Source organism: Psammomys obesus, unplaced genomic scaffold (genome assembly GCF_907164565.1).
Source record: "Psammomys obesus unplaced genomic scaffold, mPsaObe1.curated_primary_1811, whole genome shotgun sequence".
Classification (NCBI taxonomy): Eukaryota; Metazoa; Chordata; class Mammalia; order Rodentia; family Muridae; genus Psammomys; species Psammomys obesus.
In genome coordinates, this window is record NW_026596109.1 from 9,897,257 (window position 1) to 9,920,549 (window position 23,293).

The 23,293-nt window shown below is 45.3% G+C and overlaps 1 protein-coding gene across 2 annotated transcripts in view; it reads right to left on the minus strand.

The window, feature by feature from the left end:
- Positions 1–23,293, minus strand: part of Tceanc2 (transcription elongation factor A N-terminal and central domain containing 2) — a 37,299-nt gene that overhangs the window by 13,298 nt on the left and 708 nt on the right. The window contains exons 1-3 of one of the 2 annotated variants that reach the window (XM_055628959.1): positions 23,037–23,222; positions 22,345–22,491; positions 11,383–11,524 (exon numbers count right to left, since the gene is read on the minus strand). In XM_055628959.1, the coding sequence (XP_055484934.1) occupies positions 11,383–11,524; positions 22,345–22,446 (244 nt within the window). In that variant the 5' untranslated portion in view covers positions 22,447–22,491; positions 23,037–23,222. Of the gene's footprint in view, positions 1–11,382; positions 11,525–22,344; positions 22,492–23,036; positions 23,223–23,293 lie in introns of those variants that run through there. The other variant, XM_055628958.1, reaches the window with a different exon arrangement.

Consider the following 23,293-nt stretch of genomic DNA (forward strand, 5'->3'; position numbering starts at 1 on the left):
GTCTGCTGACTGCACTCTCTTTGACTTCCTCTTAATTACTTGAGGATCCTAGCCTGGGCACTGTCCTGCCTTCTTTCTCTACCTGCCTTTCCCAGGTAATCCCACCTACTCCAGTGGTCTAGCCTCTGCCTGCAAGCAGTTATCTTCCAAGTATGTGTCTCCAGCCAAGGGTGCCCTGGGCATGAGGCCGCACCCTCTGTATCTTGGTGGACACATCCTTCTTCTCAAGCACCCCAGACTCAGCATTTCTGGTCACACTATAGCAACATCATCCACCATCATTTATGCTCCCCTGTTCTCTCACTCCAAGACACAGGTCCGTGTTTTCACACTTCCTATATCCCTTTCTCTTCCTGCCTCCCTCTCCTCTCCTACTGCTCTGACTCATGTTCTCATCACCTCTCCCTGGGTCTACTGAAAGAGTTACAATTAATATGCTTACTAGTTAGAGAAAAAAGCAAAAGCTCTGCTGTAGTAAAGTGAATCCAAAGGTATTTAAATATTCTAGGCAGGACTGGAGACATAGCTCAGGGGTAGAGCATTTGCCCAGGGTGTATAAGAACTTGGGCAATTTCTGTCCCTAATCTGCTCCTTTCCAAATTCACCTTCTACCCTGAAGCCATAATACTGTTTTAAGGTAATCTGATGGGGAAGGGGTGTAGCTCCTGGTAAAAGGGAGAGAAAGACAGAGAAAGCAGGAGGGTGGAAAAAGGGAGGGGAGAGAAAAAAGTGAGAGAGAACATGAACCATAGGATGCCCTTAAGTTAAGCACAGTATTAAAGGGCTGGGTATTCCGGGGCTACTCTGCCCTTACCTCTCCCCCTTGTCACCCTCCTCTAACACTCTAGCTCTTCCACGGAAATTAAAATCGCATGTCTGCTCTGGGTCACGCTGTCTGGCCTTGTCACATTTCTGAGTCTTAGCTCAAATGGCTCCTTCTGCCTGAAATATTTATTCTTTATTATTTTTACTTTTATTTTGGTAGTGCTAGAGATCAAACTCAGGTCCTTACACTTGCAGGACAGATGTTTTACAGACCTCAATCCCAGCCCTGACTGGGATAATTAAACACTTCTTCCTCTTCTAAATTGTAAACATCTTGAGGGCAGAACCTATATCTTACTCTAAGTAATATTCCCAGGCCTCAGCACAGGCCTATTGCAAAAGAGATAGTGTTTGCTGAACTGAGTCAAACCATTTTTGTTTGTTGTGTGTCTGTTGTTGTTTGAGACAAGGTTTCTCTATGAATATGAATCACAAATGTCCTTAAGTTAAGACAAGGTGTCCTGGCTGTCCGGGAATTCCCTGTGTAGACCAGGCTGTCCTCAAACTACCCTCCAACATGCCTCTGCCTCCTGAGTGCTGGGAGTGAAGGCACCACCACACCTGGCTCAAACAGTTCAATGTAAAACACACATTTGGCTTCCAAATAAGTTTTACACCAACACTTAGACACGGACGCAGTTGAGTGAGAAAAGCACACAACCGCAAAAGCTCTGCTGTCACAAAGTGAATTCGAAGGTGCGAGGAGAGAAGTTTTTGACTCTGCTTCCCCCTGCTCATACACATCACCAGGCTTTATTCACATTGAAGAGCGCTAGCGCATCCTTTATGAATGGTAAACTGAAGCTCAGCAGAATAATTTACCAAGGTCTCCCAGCCAGGGAGTCCTGAGGCCAGGGTTTGAACCCAGCAGTGTGACTCTGGGACTACCCATAACTCTAACATTCTGCACTGCTCTGTCATTAGGGCCTGACCCAGCATCATCGAGGCTAAGACAATGCAAGGTACCTTTTAACAGTCTCCAACCAGAGGAGGACAGCTCTGAGAAACAGCTAAAGGGCAGAAGGCTTACAATCATGCCAGGGGCACGGAGTCCCTGCTTTTAGCCTACAGGGGCCAGTATATCCCACAGCGCTCCCACAGAGGTCATGTTCAGGGTGCTATGAAGGAAAAACAGGGCTAAAAGCCAGTATGGGGGTGGGGGAAGGGTTACAACACTGTTGACAAGAGGTAAGACTCTCATCACAAGAGTGAGACAGAGGAGGGCGGTCTGGTCTGGGTTGGGAAGGGAACATGTGTGACTCCTTCCTTTCTAGACAAATGGAGACGGAACCATAGTTTAGAACACAAAGGGAGTTTTAGAGTGATGTTTCTGAGCTCCGTTCTTAGCACTCGTACAAGTCTGCTGTGGTGCAGCCATGTGTTTCCCACGGTTCATGAAGTGAAGGCTGGGTCCCCAGCTGGTGGCACTACGGAAAATGGTGGGGCTAACTGGAAGATGGCTGGTGATGCACCTTTGACAGGTACATTCCTCCTTGCCTCTCTGCTCTCCCACCACGTGAGGTGAGCAGCTCTGTTCCACAACACAGTCTCCACCTCGAAGCTCTGTCACCAAGTGAACATGGCTGAAACCCTGCCCGTGGTGAGCATCTCTCTTTTCTTCTTTGGACTGCTATGCTTAGGTACTGTGACGCAATGGAGAGTTGACCAACACAGTAGCGAACTTAACTCCTGCATGCCCCCACAACCACCTTAGCTGGTGCTACAATTCCCTGTCTTGAGGTACTGAGGGCTGAGTAGGTTAGGAAGCCAGGTGCAAAGCAGCGCTGGTCAAGAGCATACCTAAGCAGCCCAGCCTCTGCCCTATTCCATCACCTCTGGTGATCAAACGATCCTACCTTCTCGATTTCAATGAAAAAGAAAAAGGAAAAAAGAGGTTCCATGACCTTTCCCCAAGGTTACAAGTTGGTCAGTAGCTACATCAAGGAAGTTAATGATCTGCAAAAAGTCATTATTTGCTCCATGAAGTTTATGTTTTAAAGTAAGCAGTGTCACCACTGGTCTTATGACCTGGGTCAGGTCCCCTGGGTTTAAGGTTAAGGGTTTCTGCATCCTAACACATTGTTAAGACAAATTCCCCACAGGAAGCGGCCGTTTGCTCATTTAACAAACATTACCAAATACCAAGTCTATCCCAGGCCCAGGCTGGGCACTGGCCAGAATGCTGAGCAAGACACAGCCCTGTGCTAAGGACCACCAACACGCTGAACACATTGACACATGATGCTGTTACAGGCCATAGAGCATTACTCAAGAGGGTCTCCAAGGGCCCTGAAGAACAAACGAGTCAATTCAGCTGACCAGGGAATGCCACAAAAGAGGCAGTGTTCCCCAGTCTTGATAATTGCTTAAGGAGGTAAGACTAGCTTAAGAAGGGAGCGAGAACGTGCAAGCCTGAAACAGCAGGGCAGAGCGAGGATGACGGTACACAAAATGATGTTCCAAGAGATGCCCACATCACCTCTGTGCCTGACTGCATTACTTTATATGGCTAAAGGGACTTTCTAGGTGTGATTAAGGCTAAGGGGCCCTGAGATCACATTAGCCTTGATTTTCCAAAGCGGCTCAATGTGGTCACATGATCCCCTTGATTTGTGACAAGGTGTGTGTGTGTGTGTGTGTGTGTGTGTGTGTGTGTGTGTGTAGAAGGGAGGGTCACAGGGATGGGATGTGAGGAGAGTTCTACCTCACTTGTAGTTTTGAAGATGGAGGATGCAGGATGCAGGAAGGACCAGAGCTGTCCCTTGGAGCCTCCAGGAGTGTGACCCTGTTGGCATCTTTACTTTAGCTTGGCAGGCATTCAGGTGTCGGGACGTGGGGGACCTGGTGTAGGAACGTTCATCTTTGTACTGTCGCTCATCATTTGGTTGTCTGACTCAGAGCGAGTTACTTTAAACTCGCAAAGCTCCAATTTTCCCATTTTCAAAATAGAGAAAATAATTACTGTGACTATACAGGATTGTTACATAGGTCAAATGGGTCACGGATGTGACAGCACTTTAAAAATACGAGTAGCTATTTACTGCAGTTAACCAATCATGAGTTAAAGTGCTGAGGTGTCTCTGAAAGCAGGTCAACACAATGGACAGAGCCTTTCCTGGACTCCCATGCTGCCTGCCAGCCCTCGGTTGCCTCCCTTCTTCTTGCTCTATGCTCCTTGCCCACTGGTTTTCTGATAAAGGAGTCCAGTCACGGAGGCCCGATGACTAGCTGCAAGGCTCAAGGGCCTTCTCATAGCTGGCCCTCAGCTTCCCAATGCCTCTGAAGACACTGTCTCCCGCCTACATGCCACTCACTGCCCTGCCTTGCTCCTGCTCCCTCCATTCTCTTGGCCTCTCCTCAGCTGCCCCTCTTCCCACTTCCTTACCATGAATTTTCTTCCAGGTTCAATCCTTTGACCTTTTAGTCATTTCTTTAACTCAGAGAATTAATTCACTTATGTTATTCTAAATAGAATTTCCTAGAAAACTACTTCCAGATATGTATTTCTAGTCTAACAGTCTTGCTTGAGCTGGACATTTCCATTAAAAGGGTTTATGTTAGAATTTAAAATTCAGGCTGGGTGTGGTCATACACACCTTTGCTCCCAGCACTTGGGAGGTAGAGGTAGGCAGATCTTTGTGAGTTCAAGGCTAGTCTGGTCTACGAAGTGAGTTCCAGGATAGCCAGGGCTGTTACACCAAGAAACCCAGTCTTGAAAAACCAAAATGATAAACTCTTATAAGAACACAAATAATTTACACAAAGAAAAGAAAAAGGAAGGAAGGAAGGAAGAAAAGAAAAAGGGCAAAAGGCTGATAAGTGTGTTGCAAACACTTACTCTACTCAGGAAACGAAAATAAGAATCTATTTCTCTGACCTATCTGTTTTTTGGCCCTTTGGATTAATGAGATTTTAAGAAAAGTTTCAGAATGCACATGAGGACAACGTTCCTAGGCTCTAAGATTCCCAGACAGATGAAGACAGGAGATGCACAGCAGTCTAGGTGAAGGCCTCTGGTAGACTGAGCCGTTCGCATGGCTTAGTGCACTGGAGCAGCAGCTAGAGGCTGAGCTGCCCTTTCTGAAGCCTCCTTGTTGGGGAAAAACAGACTGAAGCAAGAAACAGAGATGGTAGGCGTGCAGAGCCATGGAGAACCCCTGCCCAAACCTGTCCTTCCCTGCTCTGGGACAAGCATGTCCTACACTCCGACCTGTGTGCGAGGCCAGACACACTCTGGGTACATCCAACAGCAAGGTCCTGCTGCCAAGGAGTTACTGCCTAGCAAACAGAAAATAAAGCAGTAAATAATTAAATACGTAATTACGAACTGAGATAAGGGCCGGGAGGGAAACCGGTTAAAAATAGCAAAGTCGTGGCCAGTTCAGTGTCAAGAGAAAGGAAAATAACCAATGGTTTCAAATCACAGGTCTGGAAGATGAGAACCGAGACAAGACCATTGGATTTGGACAGAACAAAATCACTGTGTCCTGAGAGAGAAGCATGACTGAGGGAGAAGCCCGCTGGGGAGGTGAGAGGGCCAGAAGGGCGCTGTGCGTGCAAATGAACACTTTGAGAGGAATTCGGCCATCAAGGGAAAGGTGGCAGGAAGATCTGTGCCCTTGTGCAGGCAGGACGGCCAGTAATAAGGAGACAGCTCTGGTTACAGGGGAGAGGCGCTGGGTTGTCATTTTTCTCCCGCTCCCACAGTTGGTCCTTGTAAAGTCCAGCTAAGGGCTCTCTGGGAAGCGGTGTCTCTGCTCCGTTCTCAGTCAGTCCTCCATGCTTTCATGATGTCCCACCCTAGCGACCAGAGCCACACTGTTCCCACCACCCCCTCATGCTTTCAGATGACACATTCACTGCTGGGCCTTTACCCCTGCCCTACTTTTCCATGAGCTTTTGTCATCCACCACTATATAAATGACTTCTGTTTCTTCTCCGGTGCTTCACTTCCTTTTACTATCAATTGTTTTTTTGAGGCAAGGTCTCTGTAGCCAGGAACTCACTATGTAGTCCAGGAAGGCCTCCAACCCATGGCCCTCCTGCCTCAGCCTCCTGAGCACTAGGATTGTAAGTATGCGCCACCATGCCCAGGCAGGGTAGAGATCTTCACTAGTGCTGACCATAGGCATCCGTTACAGCACGTGGTAGCTGTTCTAGCTTCACTGGCTGATGTCATAAAATACTGTGGCAAAAAGTAACTTACGGAAAAAGGGCTTCCTGGGCCGACGACTTCAGGTTAGAGACCGTTGCTGCTGGGGAGTCAAGGAAGGCACTCAAAGCCGCACAACCGCAGTCAAGAGCAGAGGGAGCATGAATGCCAGAGCCCTTGCTTGCTTACACTCAGCTGGCTCTCTCTAGCTAGTCCATCACATACTCCAGGGCCCCGAACCAGGGACTGGGGCCTCCCACAGCAGCCTGGGACTTCCTCTACCTATTACCAGCTAAGACAACCTCCCAAAGAAATGCCTGCAAGGCAAGCGCCCACAAGACAAGAGGATTCGGACCATTCCCCCTCAAGGCTCTCTTCCCACGATTCTAGGTCGAGTTGACAGTTTAAAAGTGGCCAGCACAGCAGCCACTGAACCAGCTGAGCAAATGCCGGCACAGCTGCCCTTGTGGTCTCCGTGGCCCAGGTATCCCTCACCTTTACCTTCTTCTCAGCCGCCAGAAGCTCCAGTCATACGTCCCACAGCTTACAAGCATCAAATGGGCCAGATGTGGTGGCGCATACCTTTAATCCCAGCACTTGGGAGGCAGAGGCAAGCAGATCTCTGTGAGTTCACAGCCAGCCTGCTCTATAGATCAAGATCCAGGACAGCCAAGGCTACACAGAGAAACCCCGTCTCAAAAATAACCAAACCAAACCAAACCAACACCAAACCAACCAACCAACCAAACAAACAAAAAAAAGGAGCGTCAAATGGTTACAACAGTGTATTTTTGTAACCTTATAGTTTGCTAATAAGAAATTCTACTAAACACTTTCCTGAGTGACCCAGAGTTAAAGCCAAAACCAAAACCAAAACCAAAGATGAACAGGCTTGTTTGTCTGTCTATTCATTTTGGCAGTACTAGGGATAGAACCTAGGGCCTTGTGCAAACTAGACCAGTGCTCTACCACAGAACTACCTTCCCAGTCCACTTTTCTTTCTTACTGGGTTTCTCTCAGCCGGGTACATGAAAAATTATGATGAAAGTCTCCAAGAGAGAGGAAAGAATAATGCAGCACTTCCTAAGCTTACCCAAACCCAACACCCTTTCTTTAAAACATACATTACTGGACCACATCTGGAACTAGACCCTAGAAAACACATGCTGGTGATACAGTCCAGACCCTGCTGGCTGCCCAGCTGCCCAGTTTCCTTTCAGGCAGGCCCACTAGCCCTGCCCCTGCCACCTTCCCCATGCTGCATTCTAATGCACTGTTAGTCTTCAGGCTTTCCTTTCTTTCCCCATGCCTCTGCCCAGAATGAACAGGAGCTCATTCCGACTCGGCGAACCACATTTCTGTGAAAACCCTTCCCAACCCATTGAGAGACCCCCACAGGCTCTGGTGCGTGCCCTGCCTTTCATATTTGCAAAGGTCAACTATAATTACGCACTCACATGCTTACTCTGTAAGCAAGAGCTATGTGGATCTCACAAACACAGACCAGCATCATTCTCTGGCACGCAGTGTAAGGCATGGAGTACCAAGGTCCTCCATATGCGTCAAGTGAATGGATTAGTGCAGAGTGAAAATAAAATGCAGATCAAAAGATGTGCGGCTCGTGCTGATCTCCACGCGGCTCATTAGTTTCAACACAGACCTCACCCTGTAGGCTTTGTCCAATGCCCGCTCAGCCCCACCAGTAGAGTTCTCATTAGTGTTCAGTGTGTGACGAGTCTCCCCTATCTTAAAACCTTGGACTAATCTACCCTTTTCCCTGTCTCATTCTGTTACCTCTCTAATACCAAACTCCTCAAAAGCATTTTCCCTTTTCAGGGTCATTTCTGCACCCCTTCTTTGCTCTTCAAGTTCCTGCCCCCAACCTTGCCTTTGAGACCATCCTAAAATCACTAATGACTTTATTTTATAATCCTGTGCCATTTTTAGACTAAGCTTATTTGGCCCAGTGATAACCATGGATATGACTGGCCATTCCTCCTCACAAGCCCTGACTTTTTCTTTTCATTCCAATGACAACATTCTCTTTGGTCTCTTTAGCCAACTTTTTCAGTACGGTCCTAAAATCCCTTAAATATTTGTGTGTGTCATGATTTTGGACTCGGCTCTTTGCTTTCCTTATAGTTTCCCTGTAAAGGCTTATCTATTTCTGTCTCCTCGGTTCCTAGCTATATGTTTATAATAAATGATTCCCACTAAAAGGGTTATAATCTTTCTTCACTTTCAGCTTTATGCATCCAACACTTTTTTTTTGTTTCTTTGTTTTGTTTATTAAGACAGGGTTTCTCTATGTAGCCCTGGCTGCCCTTGAACTCACTCTGTAGACCAGGCTGGTCTCAAACTCCGAGATCCTGTTGACTGCTGGGATTAAAGGCTGCATCCAACATCTTTTTTTGGACATTTCCTCTGGGATGTTCTATGGTTTTAGAGAAAATAGGAAATAAAGAGAAAATAAGGAAATAATAAATGAATGAGTTAGAATCAACAGAAAAGAAAATTAGTAGTTTGGAAGACACATATCTGAAGAAATTAGCTAGAATGCTGAGAGAGACAAGGGGATAAAGAATATGACATAAAAATATGAAGAACAGATTTAACATAGAATCTCAGGAGGAAATAGAAAATAAAAGAGAGAATGGTTGCAAACCATGGTGGCTTGGCCTGTAAAACTACCACTTGAGAGCCTGAGGCAAGACAATCACAAGTTTGAGGCTAGCTCGGGTACACAGCGAGCTTCAGGCCAACCTGGGATACACAATAAAACTGTTAAAAAAAAAAATCAACCAAAGAAACAAACAGCAAATTAAGGCTTCTGAATTGGTTGTAGTTTCACTTTCTTGTTCTTTGTGGTATCCCTGGCTACAGGGAAGTCAGCTACTGTGAGGTGCAGCCACGAGGATCTTATGTGGTGAGGAACTAAGCCTTCTCCGAGCAGCCCTCTGAAGTGTGCAGTCTTAGAAGCCCCTCGATGACTGCAGCTCCAACCAACAGCCCAGCGACAAGCTCTTAGAAGACAATGAACAGCCAGGATGGGTGGTGTACACCTCTAATCAGGAGCTCAAGGTCATTCTAAACTGCAAAGCCAGGCTGATTGTAAGGACCCCTATAAAACCAAACCAACTAAACCCACCCTGAGTCAGGACCACTCACATCAACTGGCTCCTGGATTGCTGACCGTCAGAGAAACTATGTGACATAATGCTCTCTTGTGCAGCTGCATTTTAGAGCAATTTTGTACAGTAATAGATAACTAATATATTGCCAAAACCAAGCTGTTCTGAATCGCTTACAAAAAGCCTTCTCCATCTGGTGCAGACTGTCTCTCAGCCACGTTTCTTGCCACACTCTCTGGCATATTACATCTTAAATACACCTAACAACTCGGAGCTTCTGGAACACACCCGTGTTCTCGCTCCCACCTCCACGCTCTATGCGGCTTCCACGATGCGTCCTCTGCCTGACACATTCTTCAACACTTTCTCTCCTACTTCCCTACACTTGGCCAAGTTCTCCCCACTGTCAGAGTACTACACCACGGAACAAAGAAAGCCTTCCTAAACCGCCCATCACTCTCTAAGACCTAAAGCTCCAAAACGAAGAGACCAATTCCTGTCTCCCTTTTACTCCAGTGTACCCAGCACACAGAAGACACTCTGCAGATATTTGCTGCTTTCATCCCGCAAGGTAGGGCCAGGCAGGAAGGCTAAAAGTTGAAGCATAAACATTCTCAGGAAATGATGCAAATAAGATTTTCATCTGATGTAGCTGTAAAGAAACCAAGAACTCCCTACATGCCATGCAATTTCAAGTTTAAGGAAGGCTTAAGCAAGGTCAGGATTCAAAAGTTGAATGGATTCCAATTCCTGCTAAGTCAAACCTCATGGATACCTGACACACCCATTCTTGAAAGCACTCCCAACTGCACGCGAAAGTCAAATAGGAGCGGTTTTTAAAATGGTCACCTGTTCTGCCTTTTAGGACCGTTCAAGCTCATTCTGTTGAGATTTAGGTTCTGATCGTGTCTGGCATCTGTGGTGCGTGTCTCAACAGGGTCACATACATACATATATATCTGCGTAAATAAACAGGTCATAAAATATTAAGCACTAGTACCCTCTACTGGCGGAAAGCCCTCACAGGCTCATGTGAATGGTCTTATTGCCCTCTAGCGATCACAACCTATAAAGACAGCAAATCCTGCAGCAGATGGGAGCATCTCCTTGGCTCTAATGATAGGTTTTATGTTCTTTAAGCATCTAATTTCCTCAGATTCTGGTTTATATTACAGGGGTGCAACTCCAAGACTCTTGGGGCTCCCTGGGGACTCTGCACAGCTCTTCCCAGCTGTTCGTGCCAGTGTGACGCTGCTCTCTCCTGCGTCTCAGGAACAAGGGGTCAAGGGGAGGCAGAGGAGGCGATGGCTGCACAAGTGAGGGCAGGAGCAGCAGCTGTGAAACACTGCCCTGCACTCCCTGGGGAACCGAGAGCAGCTTGAGGAACACATGTTGTTCCTCCCTTGCATATTCTCCACAGTTGTGTGCTGTACCAAAATGGCAATTCAACGTGGTCCCTCCCTTACTTCTGAAACATCTCCAAAGCTCTAATAAACGACACGGCGGCAAATGTTGCTATCGTTTTGTTTTCTCAAGCAGGCCTTGCCACTTATTGCCCCTGATGACAGATTAAGCTGAGCTTCTTCAAAGATTTAACTGAATTGGCACCTCCTCTAGGAAGCCTTTCTCGAGTCCCCAGATTGCAGAGACTGCTCTATTCTTTCGGACGGCACACAGACTCTCCAGATTAGAAGAGTGACTTGTGTGCTTTTTTATAGCTACTGCTCCTGTTGGTGCATACCACCACCTCTCTACCAAACCCTCAGCTCCGCGAGGCCACAACCAAGTCTTAATCATTTCGCACAGGCAACATGGAGCACACTCAAATTGTTTCCTATATGTCACTGTCCCTTACCGGCCTAAATGGTAACTACAGAGATTGAATACAGGCTTTTCAAACCTTATATAAGAACCAAACAGAGCAGCTCTGGTAATGCTAATCAAAAAGTGGGGGGAGGTGTGGCAAGATGGCTCAGTGGGTAAAGGTGCCTGCTACCAAACCTGACAGCTTGAGTCTGAGCCCCAGGACCTACGTGTTGGAGTGAGGAAACCGATGTCCACCAAGCTGTCCTCTGACCTTCATATGTGCACTACGGCAAACACACCCAACCCTACTCCCAACATACAAGAAAATGCAAACAAAAAATTTAAAAGATTGAGGACTATGTTTTGTGTATTTTCACCTCAGTGTGAAAGCTCGGCTGGACGGTCGGAGAGTGTTTGTTGTACAGGAAGACACACCAAAAGGACTTTTCACAGAGCATGGGAACACACCTATTCTCGTTGACCTCAACACCTCCTTGGATGGTATCTTCTTCTTCAGTTCTTGTAAGGCCGCAACTAGGTTTTCTTTGGTTTGGTCAGGAAGCTCCAGCATAGTTTTCCATCTTTTTATGTCTTCTACAACCACAACTCTCTGCAAAAAAGAAAAGTCATTTGGAAAATGGAACATTTTCATTAGAAAGACATCTGCCTTCACCTGAGCTAATGGCTCTCCTATTGACATATGAATTATTGATTATGACCTGAACCAAAGCACAGTGTGTTGGATGGCCCCAAATGATGGGTAATTGCTTAAAAGCAGGTCCTGCTTACTGCAAATCAGGAGGAGAGCTGCATCTATTAGGAAAAGTGCAACTTTTAATCTCGCCATGCCAGGCACCACTGGGCACTTAGCAGTGAGAGGTACTGAGCAGGAGTGGGGAAGAAAAACAACGGTGCTAAGGTGAATGAACCTCAGAGCTCACTGAAGTGTCTTCATCTGCATGCACAGAGCAGGGAATCATAAAACCATGTTACCTTCAATAATAAAAATCACACAAACAGTTCCCTGCTTCCCAGAGGAGAAAACTCAAACTTTTTTTCTGAATTATTTTTTTTTTCTGAAAACTTCAAACACACAGAAAGGTAGAGAGAGCAACCCACTACTTAAAGAGATTACTATTTTGCCATTTCCATCAAAAAAAAGCATTATAAACTTTTAAGTCCCTTTACACCCTTCCCTTTTCCTTCCCAGAAGAAGCTGCCACCTTAAAGCTGATTTTCAAGCTTCCATTAAGTGTAAAACATGAGGGATTAGGAATATAGGGGGGAATTAGGATAGCTTTTGTACTGTCATGTGTGTGTGTGTGTGGTGTTTTTTTTTTTTTTTTTTTTTTTTTTTGTAGTTTGGAATAATTTAAACCAAAAATCTTTTAGTAAACAAAAGTGGCAGACAAAAAGTAAAAACGTATAATAGCTTTGATATTGAATGAGCCAGGAGTGGTGGTGCACACCTGTAATCCCAGCACTGGGGAGGCAGAGGCAGGTGGATCTCTGAGTTTGAGGCCAGCCTGGTCTACAGAGGGAGTTCCAGGACAGCCCAGGCTATACAGAGAAACCTGGCATCTAAAAACCAAAGAAAAACAACTGTCTTACGTTGGCTTTCTACTAACCTGCCGAGGTGGGCAGTTAGGGCCAGGGAGGGCCTCAGAGCTCTGAGGGTCCTTATGTGTTCACATCATGCAGTTTTCTCTGTGAAACTTCAGTACAGCCGTGTTATAAAAACCTTATCTCCTCCCCTTGGAGGGACAACATGGGTCTGCTTCTGGCCTCGAGGCAAAGGGTGAGAGGAGGATATGTTGCCTCCGTTTCCCAGCTCCCAGCCTGCTTGCTTGCTTTGGTTTTGCTTTTTAGGTTCAAAGCTGGGAGGACAGCAAGGAAAAGACTCGACGCTGACCAGGTTTTAGTGTTCTCTAAACTGGCAGCATTTAAAGACAACTCGCCTCTGGTGGGATGTTTCTGCAGTTCCTTGGAGAGCCACCTGTTGAGAACTCACCTGGAACACCTGCTATGCTGGTAATGATTCTTCTGGCTGTCACACACACACACACACACACACACACACACACACACACTCACTCACACACACGACTGAGAGAGGGAAGGAGACCTACAGGGAGGGGACGAAAGGGGAGTAATGGAATATACGTGACATGTCAACAGAAAAAGGACTATTTGCAGGGAGGCAGGGCCCGGCTGTGGGGAAAGGACCGTGGGATGTAAGAAAATGTAATGAAGTGTATGAAATGTCATAAAAAGAGCTGGAAAAATGTTTCAGAGGATACGGGTGCTGTCAAACCGGAACACCTCAGCTTGATCCCTAGAACCCACATGACAGAACTGCAAGCTGCCCTCTGACCTCTAGACACCCACAATAAACAAATATAAAAAAGTCAAAACAAAACCCACTGTTCTGTCCGCTTTCTAAACACAACAAAGAACAAAGTCTCCAGTTTGGGCGACCTCCTTCACAGACTTTTTCTGTAGGGGCCAAGTCCTCCTGTGTACCCACTCCCTGTACTGAACCCAGGCCACCCAGCATTCTCTCCTAGGATTGCCCACATCCTTCTCCTAAAAAGCTCCCAAGGATAACGGCCGTCACTTCCGCTCTGGCATCAGCCAGCAACTGTTTTTGGACTTTCCCAAGCATGGGTCCGGCCTAGGTGTTGACCAAGCCCAGGGACAGAGTTGAGCTCTCCAAATGAAACAACAGAGCTCTCACTTTAGAGAGGAATGCTCGTCTCTTTTCCTTTCACTTCCACCTTCCTTATGGCCTACAGTAGGTCATGGGTTCAGCATTCTGAAACTAATCTTCATGTACAGCCTGCAAAACTTCCAAAGAGATGGTCTACATTCTCTTTTGGGAATGCCATTTTATATCCACTCTTTGTTCTCAGCCCTAAGAAACTCAATCAAAAATGAGAGAAAAATCGTTTCCTATGTGCTACTGCAGTATAAACTACTATTAAGAGTTAAATGGTTTAAAAAGTCACGCTTTTCTCATCAACCATATTTTCTTGCTGTAGTCACAGTAGTATACATAGCTACAGCTGACCTAGGAAGTACTGAATAGTAATCCTATTATTCTACACATATATCTCAGAATCTTGAAATCTACTACCCTAACAGGTATTGGGGTTTCTTCCCCCATGTATTTTTACTCTTACAAATGCTGCTTTAATAAACTCCAGACTTTCTTGCATACTATCTCCCACATGCTTACCTTCATCTTCTCTGTGTCTTCATGGTCTAAGCGGTGGCTGCTGTTCTGCTTTATTCTCTGACTCCTCTGCTGCAGTGTACACTAAGGATCTATTTTCCAACATCCTTATTTAGCCCATCTGTATTTGTTACTCATTAGGAATATTTTTCCCCTTACTTTTTGTCCCCTTTCTGATCTTCTGTTAAACAGACTGAATTTTATTGCTGTTGTTTTGTTGGAGATAGGTTCTGTGTACCCTCAAATAATCCATCCTCTTGTCTGAAGTTTTAGAGTGCTGGGACTACTGGTACGCACCATCGCCCTTGGCCTTGAGTGTTCTTTAATCTTGTTTTTCTTCACACCTTAAAAGTGATTATACTTCTTTCATTTAAATGTTGCCATTTTTAGAATATATGTCTTTCAAAAACTCCTATTATGTCTTTTCATGTTTCTTTTATTTCTGTGTGATGTATTGTTAATTATTTCCTTATTATTAAGCTTCTAATTCACCATTTTTCTCCTTGGCTACATCTTGTCTACTTTTAACCTGTTCACGATGTTTCTGCTTCAACAAACATGTAGTTTTCACTGGACAGGTTGCTTCTCTTTTCATTCTTATTGTTATTCTTTTCCTTTTAAAAATCTTTGTGAACATCATAAATCTTTGTGAACATTACAAATACTAAGATTTCAGATTGCTCTTTCATCTCCATTTCTTGGACAGAGAATTTATTACATCTACCTGTTCATTCACTCTCTTTGTAGTTTACTGTCTCATAGTATTTGAATCATGAATTCTCTGTAAGAAGGCTGGTTTCCTTGGGAGTCTTGTGTACTCTAGGATGTTTAGTGTTTTAACAGGAAACATACATTCACCTGTGCTTTTGGAGTTTCCTGGTTTTACACTAGACTTCAGGCTAACTTTTCTGACCTTAAGGTCTAGGCTCTAAGCATTACAGCTGCTTTCAGTAACACCAACCAACTCAGCTTCCTCTTCTACTTACAGCTCTAGGTTTCAACTTCCTATTTCTTCTTGGTACCTTAGGATTTTTCTTTCTTGTAATCCTTGCTGGTCTCGAATTCACAGAGATCTGTCTACCTTTGACTCCTCAGTGCTGGGATTAAAAGTATGCGCCACCATGCCTGTTTTATCAAAGACTTTTAATCTACCATCTATACATAGTTGGAAACAAGTCAGGAATCCCAAATCAGATTATTTCGATTTATGGAACAAAAAAGTCTAAATATTTTCCCCCCCAAGACAGGGTTTCTGTGTAACAGCCCTGGCTGTCCTGGAACTCACTCTGTAGAACAGGCTAGCCTGGAACTCAGAGATCCACCTGCCTCTGCCTCCTGAGTGCTGGGATTAAAGGTGTGTGTGAACACTTCAGGCTCTAAGATATTCTATTTTCTTTTTTTTTTTTTTTTTTTCTTTTGAGACAGGGTTTCTCTGTGTAGCCTTGGCTGTCCTGGACTTGCTTTGTATACATGGCTGGCCTCAAACTTGCAGCGATCCACCTGCCTCTGCCTCTCCGAGTGCTGGGATTACAGGTGTGAGCCACTGTGCCTAGCTTCAATTTTCAATTATAAAAGCAACTATACTTTTTTACTTTTTGCCTGCCACTTTTGCTTACTAAGAGATTCTTAGTTTAAATTCTTCCAAAACTCTTAAGCTTGACATAAGAGGTCTTCCATGACGTGAGATCCTTTTTCAGTCTCATTATATGCACTAGATATATCAGCCGCTGCCCAAACAGTATTTCACACCCACTTCCTAAGGCGGTCTTCCTTTGCCTGATAAGCATGTATCTTTTAAAGATTCTCTTCAGCGTCCAGTCTTCCTTGAAACAGGCCTTCCACTGCCTCTGACCACGCTCCTCTCTGTGTAGCATTTATTATATTATCCACTCGTTAAGAAGACTATCTTTTCCACTAGACTACAACTGGAGGGTCAGAACAATTTATTCTTAGTTTATCTCCCCATCCTCAATGCACAGGAGGTAAAATGAAACAAAAACAATTGTATAATACTCTCAGATCTAAAAAGTAAGGGCAGAAATCAGAGAGGGGGGAAAAAAGAAATATTTTCTTATAACTATGTTTTACTTTTTTGGAGGGCAGAGTATATGCTCATGCAGCCAGGCTCCTAGCCTTGAACTCACTAAGTGGCTGAAGATGATCTTCAACTATGACTTTCTGAGTTCTGGAGTTACAGGATTATAAGCCTATACCATCCCCACTGCATCCAACGAAGAGGCATTGCAAATGCTTACGGGCATTACTTAGAATGCAAGCAGACACAAGAGAAGTGGGTGCAGACTATACCTGGGAATGCTAATCTGAGTACCAGACAGTTGTCACCAGAAAGCTATGCTTTCCATCTGGTCCTCCACACGGGGATGGCTGCAATGCCAGGCTAAACAAAAGTGACCACAGAAAATGATCAGTCACAAGCAGTGGTGTGAGTGCCATTCCACTGGCTGGGGCAGGAGATAACACACTAGCTGGTCAATCCTACCTGGGAAAGGTTCATAAAGCATTCTGAAATGCTAAACCGGAAAGAACTGCTGTATTCTACATCGTTTAATAATAGTAAAAAGAGGGGAAAAAAGTGTTCTTGGAACTAATAGAAGAAATCACTTCCTAAAGGAGCAAATGAGATTAACCAAATTAACCTTTACCATTTAAATGGGCTCTACATGAGTTCCATCAAGTATCCCTTTTATTGAATGAGATAAGAGTGGTGAAATTACTTGTAATACACTGATAACAGAAGTCAAACGATTCTAAGATTTTTATACCTCTCCAGCTTGGCATTCAGAAACTTCTACTTTCTTTTTAGTTTTTGTGGGCAGACTCTATGGACTCAGATTGCCAAGTTCCAATCCCAGCTCTGCCACTCAGTTCTGTACTGATGTTAGGCAAATCACCTCATCTCTCTATGGTTTCTGTCTTTCTCTCTTTCTTTCTTTCTTTCTTTCTTTCTTTCTTTCTTTCTTTCTTTCTTTCTTTCTTTCTTTTTTTTTTTTTAATGTGTATGGATTTTTGCCTGGTCGCCTTGTATTTTCCTGGTGCCCTCAGAGGCCAGAAGATGGCATCAGCTGTCATAAGTGGTGGGAATAGAATCCTGGTCCTCTGGAAGAACAGTCAGTACTCTTAACCTGTAATGGAAGTGTTGGTTTCTTTAAAAACTCAGTTATGTTATGGAAACATGTATTTGTGGGATTTTAGTTTGTCCTTTGGTTTGCCCACAGCTGATAACTGCCTCGTGCAGGGTCATGGTCTTTGCCAGCTGGAGTTAGTTGAATTCTGAGGACTCGGAGGGATATAAACACGAGAGCCCAGAGGGAGAATGTGTGGTGGTGGAGAGAACGCTGCTTGCTGCCTTTGCTGGTTACCTGCCTACTGGGTACCCTGATGACTGAGATGGGTACTGCCCCCAAAAGGACCCGACAACCCTTACATCCCCTTTCCCTTCTAACCTTCTTTATCTCCTACCTAGGACTGGGAATTTGCAAGGGAGGTAGAGGCTTTAGGAACCCCAAATAAAAGAAGCAACAACATTAACCCCTGAGCTATGTCTCCAGCCCCAGGAAGCTTCATCCCTAAAGGATAAAACCATACCTTTCAGAGCTGTTACTAAGACTTAAGAGTTAATATCTGTAAAGTATTAGCATAATGTCTGGCCTATTAAACAGTCTCAATAAAGGTCATCATTATCATCACCACAATAACCTCAACTTGAGCTTTCATTTTACTATCCAAGCCTTTAAACTTTATATATATATTTTATTCATCTATTTTGTGCATGCCTAGGTCACAGGGCATATGCGTTGGTCAGAAGACAGCTTCTAAGTTGGGTCTCTCCTGCCGCCATTTATGTCCTGGGTCATCAAACCCAGGTCCTTAGTTACAAGTGCCTTTTGCACAGGGGAGAAAAAGCCTGCGGATCTTTACTACAGCTCAGGCATGGAGCTCAGTCAGCCTCCCACCACGCATTTACTTGTGTTCCTATGACAATTCTGCAGACTGGATGTTATTGGGAGTTATTAGGAAAATACGGCTTCAACCTCTAGCAGATTCTCCCATTAAACCATACCGCTAGTCAGCCACCCCAACACGGGGTGGCCAGGAGGAAGACCACAAGTCAGCTTGGGCTACACTGTGATGCTCTGTCTCCAGACAAATAAAAACTAGAGCTAAAGCATGATGCTGGTGTGGGGGAATACGAGAGTGGATCTAGCAGATTCTCTAAATCACATGCAGTTTAGCACCACTTCCTTTTAAAACTTACCCACTGTACATATGAAAGGAAACACACAGAGGCACATGGAAACGGAACAGCAAGGACACTCATGGTTTTGTGTTGCTGCCTTCCTTACCCAGGCCAGTCTTCCTCTCCACACTTGAAGGCACTGGTTACACAGAAGACTCTAACCACTGAAACAGTCGTTTTAGAATGGGGTCTCATATCGCTCAGGCTGGCCTTGAATTTGCTAAGCAGCCCAGGATGATCTTAAACTCCTTGATCTTCCTGCATTTATCTCCCAAGTGTGGAGATGACAGACACATGTCACCACACCTGACTTACTCCCTTCTTTGCTGCCTAGATGACAACTGTATAATAAATCACATTCATATTGTTATTATCTCTCATGCCTTTATTGGAAGTCTCATGGGGCCTGTATTTTGATCTCAGATTTCTCTTATGTTTCCTGTAGTACCCCATATAGTGCTGGGCATAAAGTTGTTTCACAGTAACAGCTGTAGAACAGTTTCCTATCACAACCCTTTTCAGGGGCTGGAGAGAGGGCTCAGCAGTTCAGAGCACTGTCTGTTCTTCCGGAGGACTCGTGTTCAGTTTCCAGCACCCATAGGGTGCTGACAGTGGTCTGTAATTCCAGATCCCTGACGGCCTGATGCCCTCATCTAGTTTCCACAGGTCCTGGCTGCACATGGTGTATATATATTTATGCAGGCAAAAGACACATATGCATTTTAAAAATGAATAAAGTTTTTAAAAGAGAGAGAGAACTAAAGGTGAGAGGGCTAATTCCCTTAAAGCGAGCAGAAAATATTTCAACATTCAATATAAAAAATTTTAATGACTCCTTAATATGTAGCGGGCACTAATGTATTCCAAGGGCACAGAGGTAAATATTTCAGAGTCCCTACATTCATGTCACTTATGAGCTAAGTTCCACAAGGAAAGCAGTTCTTGACTAGGTAGATAAATGGGTAGAAATTAACTCTGTAAAAACAAAGAGAAAGATTTTACAGCAAAAGGAACCAGCATCAAGTCAAAAGAAAGCCCCAACAGCTTAAGAGAGACAAGCATAAAAGAAGGAAGAAAGAAAAGGGGCGTGGCTGGAATGTCTACACTTAAATGGAGAGCCACAAACATAAGTCACGCTGGAGCCAAACAGGAAGGGTTTCATGTGTCATGCCAAGACTTCTAGAGTTCTAGATGACTTGGTTGTTTAGGAAAATATCCTACCAGGGCCAGGCAGCAGGGACACAGAACCATTAGGACACGTGTTCAGGAAGCTCAGAGCGCAGCAGGACACAGACAGCAAAGAAGCAATTTTGATAAAGCATAAGTAAGAGGAATGCACTTAGGTCATATGAATGACACGAAGACCATCCTCCTCTGATCGGAGTGGTTCTGTGCCCAGGAGACGGACAGAAAGGCAACTTATGGGAGCCAGTTCTCCCTGCTAGCGTGTGGTTTCCCAGACTGAACTAAAATCTTCAGGCTTGGCAGCAAGCGCCTTTTTCCTGCTGAGCCATCTTGCCTGCCTGGCTGCAGTGCATTCTTAATCACTATACTGTAACTGCTTCCAAGAGAATGGGGTAAGAACATTCCTGACAAAAGAACTGTAGACACAAAAGAACAGAGATCTGGGGGATGGTGATCTAGATACAGCTCTAGGGTAGAGCCCTTACCCACCATTCAAGAGGCCTGCAGTTTAATCCCAGCACCGTCCCCACCCCGAAAACTATCTTAGCGACCTCTCTTCACTGCTTTCTAATACAGGTCTGTAAGTCTATGGGGGTACCCAGGAAAAGAACACATCTGGGATCTAAGCCACGTGCTCAGAACGCTGCCTCACCACCACCATTTCTAGCCCCAGATCCGCCCTCACCCACAGGACTCTAGACTGGAGATGCACGTGGGAAAGCCACATACACAGAAAGCCTCAGGACGGATAGGGTTACCCTGGCCAAACACACACAACAAGGCAGAGCTCTGGGGAGCACAACATTAAGAATCGCATGGATAGAGAAACCCACAAGGAAACCTAAAAATGCGTCTGAAATGCAGAAGAGATACAAGGGGACTCTCTGGACTTTCTATGTGTCTTCAGCACAATCATAATACATACAGCATTTATGTGATTGTTGCTTTTTCATTGTTTTTGATGTGGTGATGGAGGCTGACTGGGGGTCGGGGAAAGTTCACATACGGCACCCTACCACTCAGTTACGGCCCTAACACATTTCTTTCCTTTTCCTGAGACAGTCCTGCTCTGCAACCCATTACGTTCTTGAACTCTCCATCCTCCTGCCTTAGCCTTCTAAGGGCAAGGTCTCCCAGGGAGCACCAGCACACTTAGCTCCACCGATTACTTGTAAACACTCCTTGCCTCTTCCTAACTAGCTGGAATCAAACTTAGTTGCAGGGAGCGAACAGTACGTTTAAATCTCTGAGGTCCCAGGTAGAGCTCGTAGCCAGGGAGCCATATGCTACAATTTGGCCAAAGCACTCTACATGAAGATACCAGGGAACTACAAAGCACCATCACTCACTCTGTACTAGGTTTGTCTTGAGCAGCGGCTCTCAACCTTCCTAACGCTGAGACCCTTTACTACAGTTCCTTACATTGTGGTGACCCCCAACCTTAAAATTATTTCGTTGCTACTTCATCACTGTAACTTTGCTACTGTTATGATCGTAACGTGAATATCTGTGTTTTCTGATGATCTTAGGAGACCTCTGAGAAAGGGTCATTCGCCACTTACACGTTGGGAACTGCGGGTCTAGAGCATACAGCGTCCTACTTGAAACTTTACCATTCCTGACAAAAACTTTTGGGATAGAGAGATGTTGGCTCAGGGGTGGTTGAGAGCATGCTCTGTCGGTGTTCTGGGTTCCACAGGAAGATTGAAGAGAGAGAGAGGCAGGATGTTAATTAAGGCCTTTGTGACTGAATCTCTAGCAGCCATGCAAAAGTGTATGTACTGATTGTTACACAAAAGTTGTTGGTGAAACAAGTTCCTCACATCAAAGCCCCTATCTAATCTATACGCTTTGTGAAGGGAAAACATCAGGGCCCGGCAACTTCGGTCTGTATCTAGAACTGTTTGCAGTACCCAATAATGCAAGACAGTCCAGGTGCGCCAGGACTGTCTTGTGACCCAAGTCATGCAAAAGTCTGTAAAATTCCATCAGAAAAATAACTCTATAGCGTACATAAAACAACCACTGTTTTCCACAAAGATTTCCTCAAGGCCTAAGTATTCCTAGAAAACAGCTATGCATTCTGATGTTTACCCTAGACACAGTTCAAGTAATGAATTCATCCTAATGTTTACCCTAGATACAATGATTCTACTGGAATTCCTGCCCCACACTGCTCTTGCAGAGGACCCTAGTTAAGTCTCCAGCACCCACTTCCGGTACTAGCTCCAAACAGATCCTACGCCTTCAGTAAACACACCCACACACAGACACAGATACATATAATAATAGACACCGCTTAGGCAGGTGCGGTGGCACACACCTTTAATCCATCGCGCGTGGGAGGCAGAAGATATCTGAGTTAGAGAGTTAGAGAGTTAGAGTTAGCTTGGTCTACAGTGAGTTCCAAGGCTGCGTAGAGAAACCCTGTCTTGAAAAACCAAGATAAATAAATCTTAAAAAAAAAAAAAAAAAATTAATCAAGGGGGTGGTGATTCTATCAGCTAGCAACTATACCCTAAAGCCAGAGTAACTGAATTAATTCAGGGTAGCAGAGGTACAGGAATCGATGAAAGTCTGTACAGGGTATGTGAGAAAGACAGAGAGAGAAAAAGAAGAAAAAAAAAAAAAGTCCCTGAAGGGTGCTTAGCAAGAAATACTCACGACAATAGAACCCACAATAGAACCCTTTGGCACTGTTTCCTTATCACAGCCCTTTGCACATTTCCTCTGGTCCCAGACCCCTTCTCACCTTCAAAGATTCAATCGTGGCTTGTTTGTAAACCTTTCCTCCGAGTTGTTTCTTCTGCGGGCTATTCTGGATCCTGGGCGTTCGAATGACGAATTTATCCATTGTTGGGGGGTCCGACAATGGACCTTCAGTTGCTTGAGGTGTATTCTGTTCAAGAAACAGGGTGAAACTTCATTAAGACTGAAATGTGTGTTCCCAGAAGTGACACGACCTGGTTTTCTAAACTCTCCCCAAATATGGGGGCTTTCGGATGGTACTTACAGGAAGTAAGATTTCCTCTCCAGAGAGGAACTTTCTTCTCAAAAACTGAAACTACAGATAAGTTTACTTCCCAGGTTAGGTTCCTAGCTTACAGGGCACGCTACGGAGGGAAGAGGACTGCAGTCCTCGGGGTAGTGGGGTGGCTTCTGAAACCCTTTTCCAATTTAGGTTGGGTTGTACCGGAGTTAGGGGTTCCACTGGACTTAGTTTAGTCCTATTTACAACATTCCACGGCAGCCCGGATCCCAACCCCAGGACCCACAAGGACCATCTCCAGACCTCGGCACAATACAGTAGCAGCTCTAGACACCACGGCTCGGTGGTCAGGGGACCCCAAACACGTCCAAGAGCAAGAACCCCATCCTTCCCTTGCCCCAGCACTCAGAGGCCTGGAAAAGGGTTACCCAGTCACAGCTCTACATGAGACCCACCGGGAAAATCAGCCTGCCTATAGCTTGGTCTCTTGACACCCCGAGACCCCCGGTCCCGCCACGCGTCGGAACTATTCGTACACTTCTCCCAGGGCCCAGGTCCTCGGCAGTGACCCGCGAGAACTACACTTCCCAGAACGCACTGCGAGGCGCGCGGAGGCCGTGGCTGCTCGCGGCGACACCCCTCAGCACGTTCCCGACCGCCGCAAACTACAGGCGTCTGTCGGCCTCGCACGTAGAAGGAGGCGGGCGCCGCT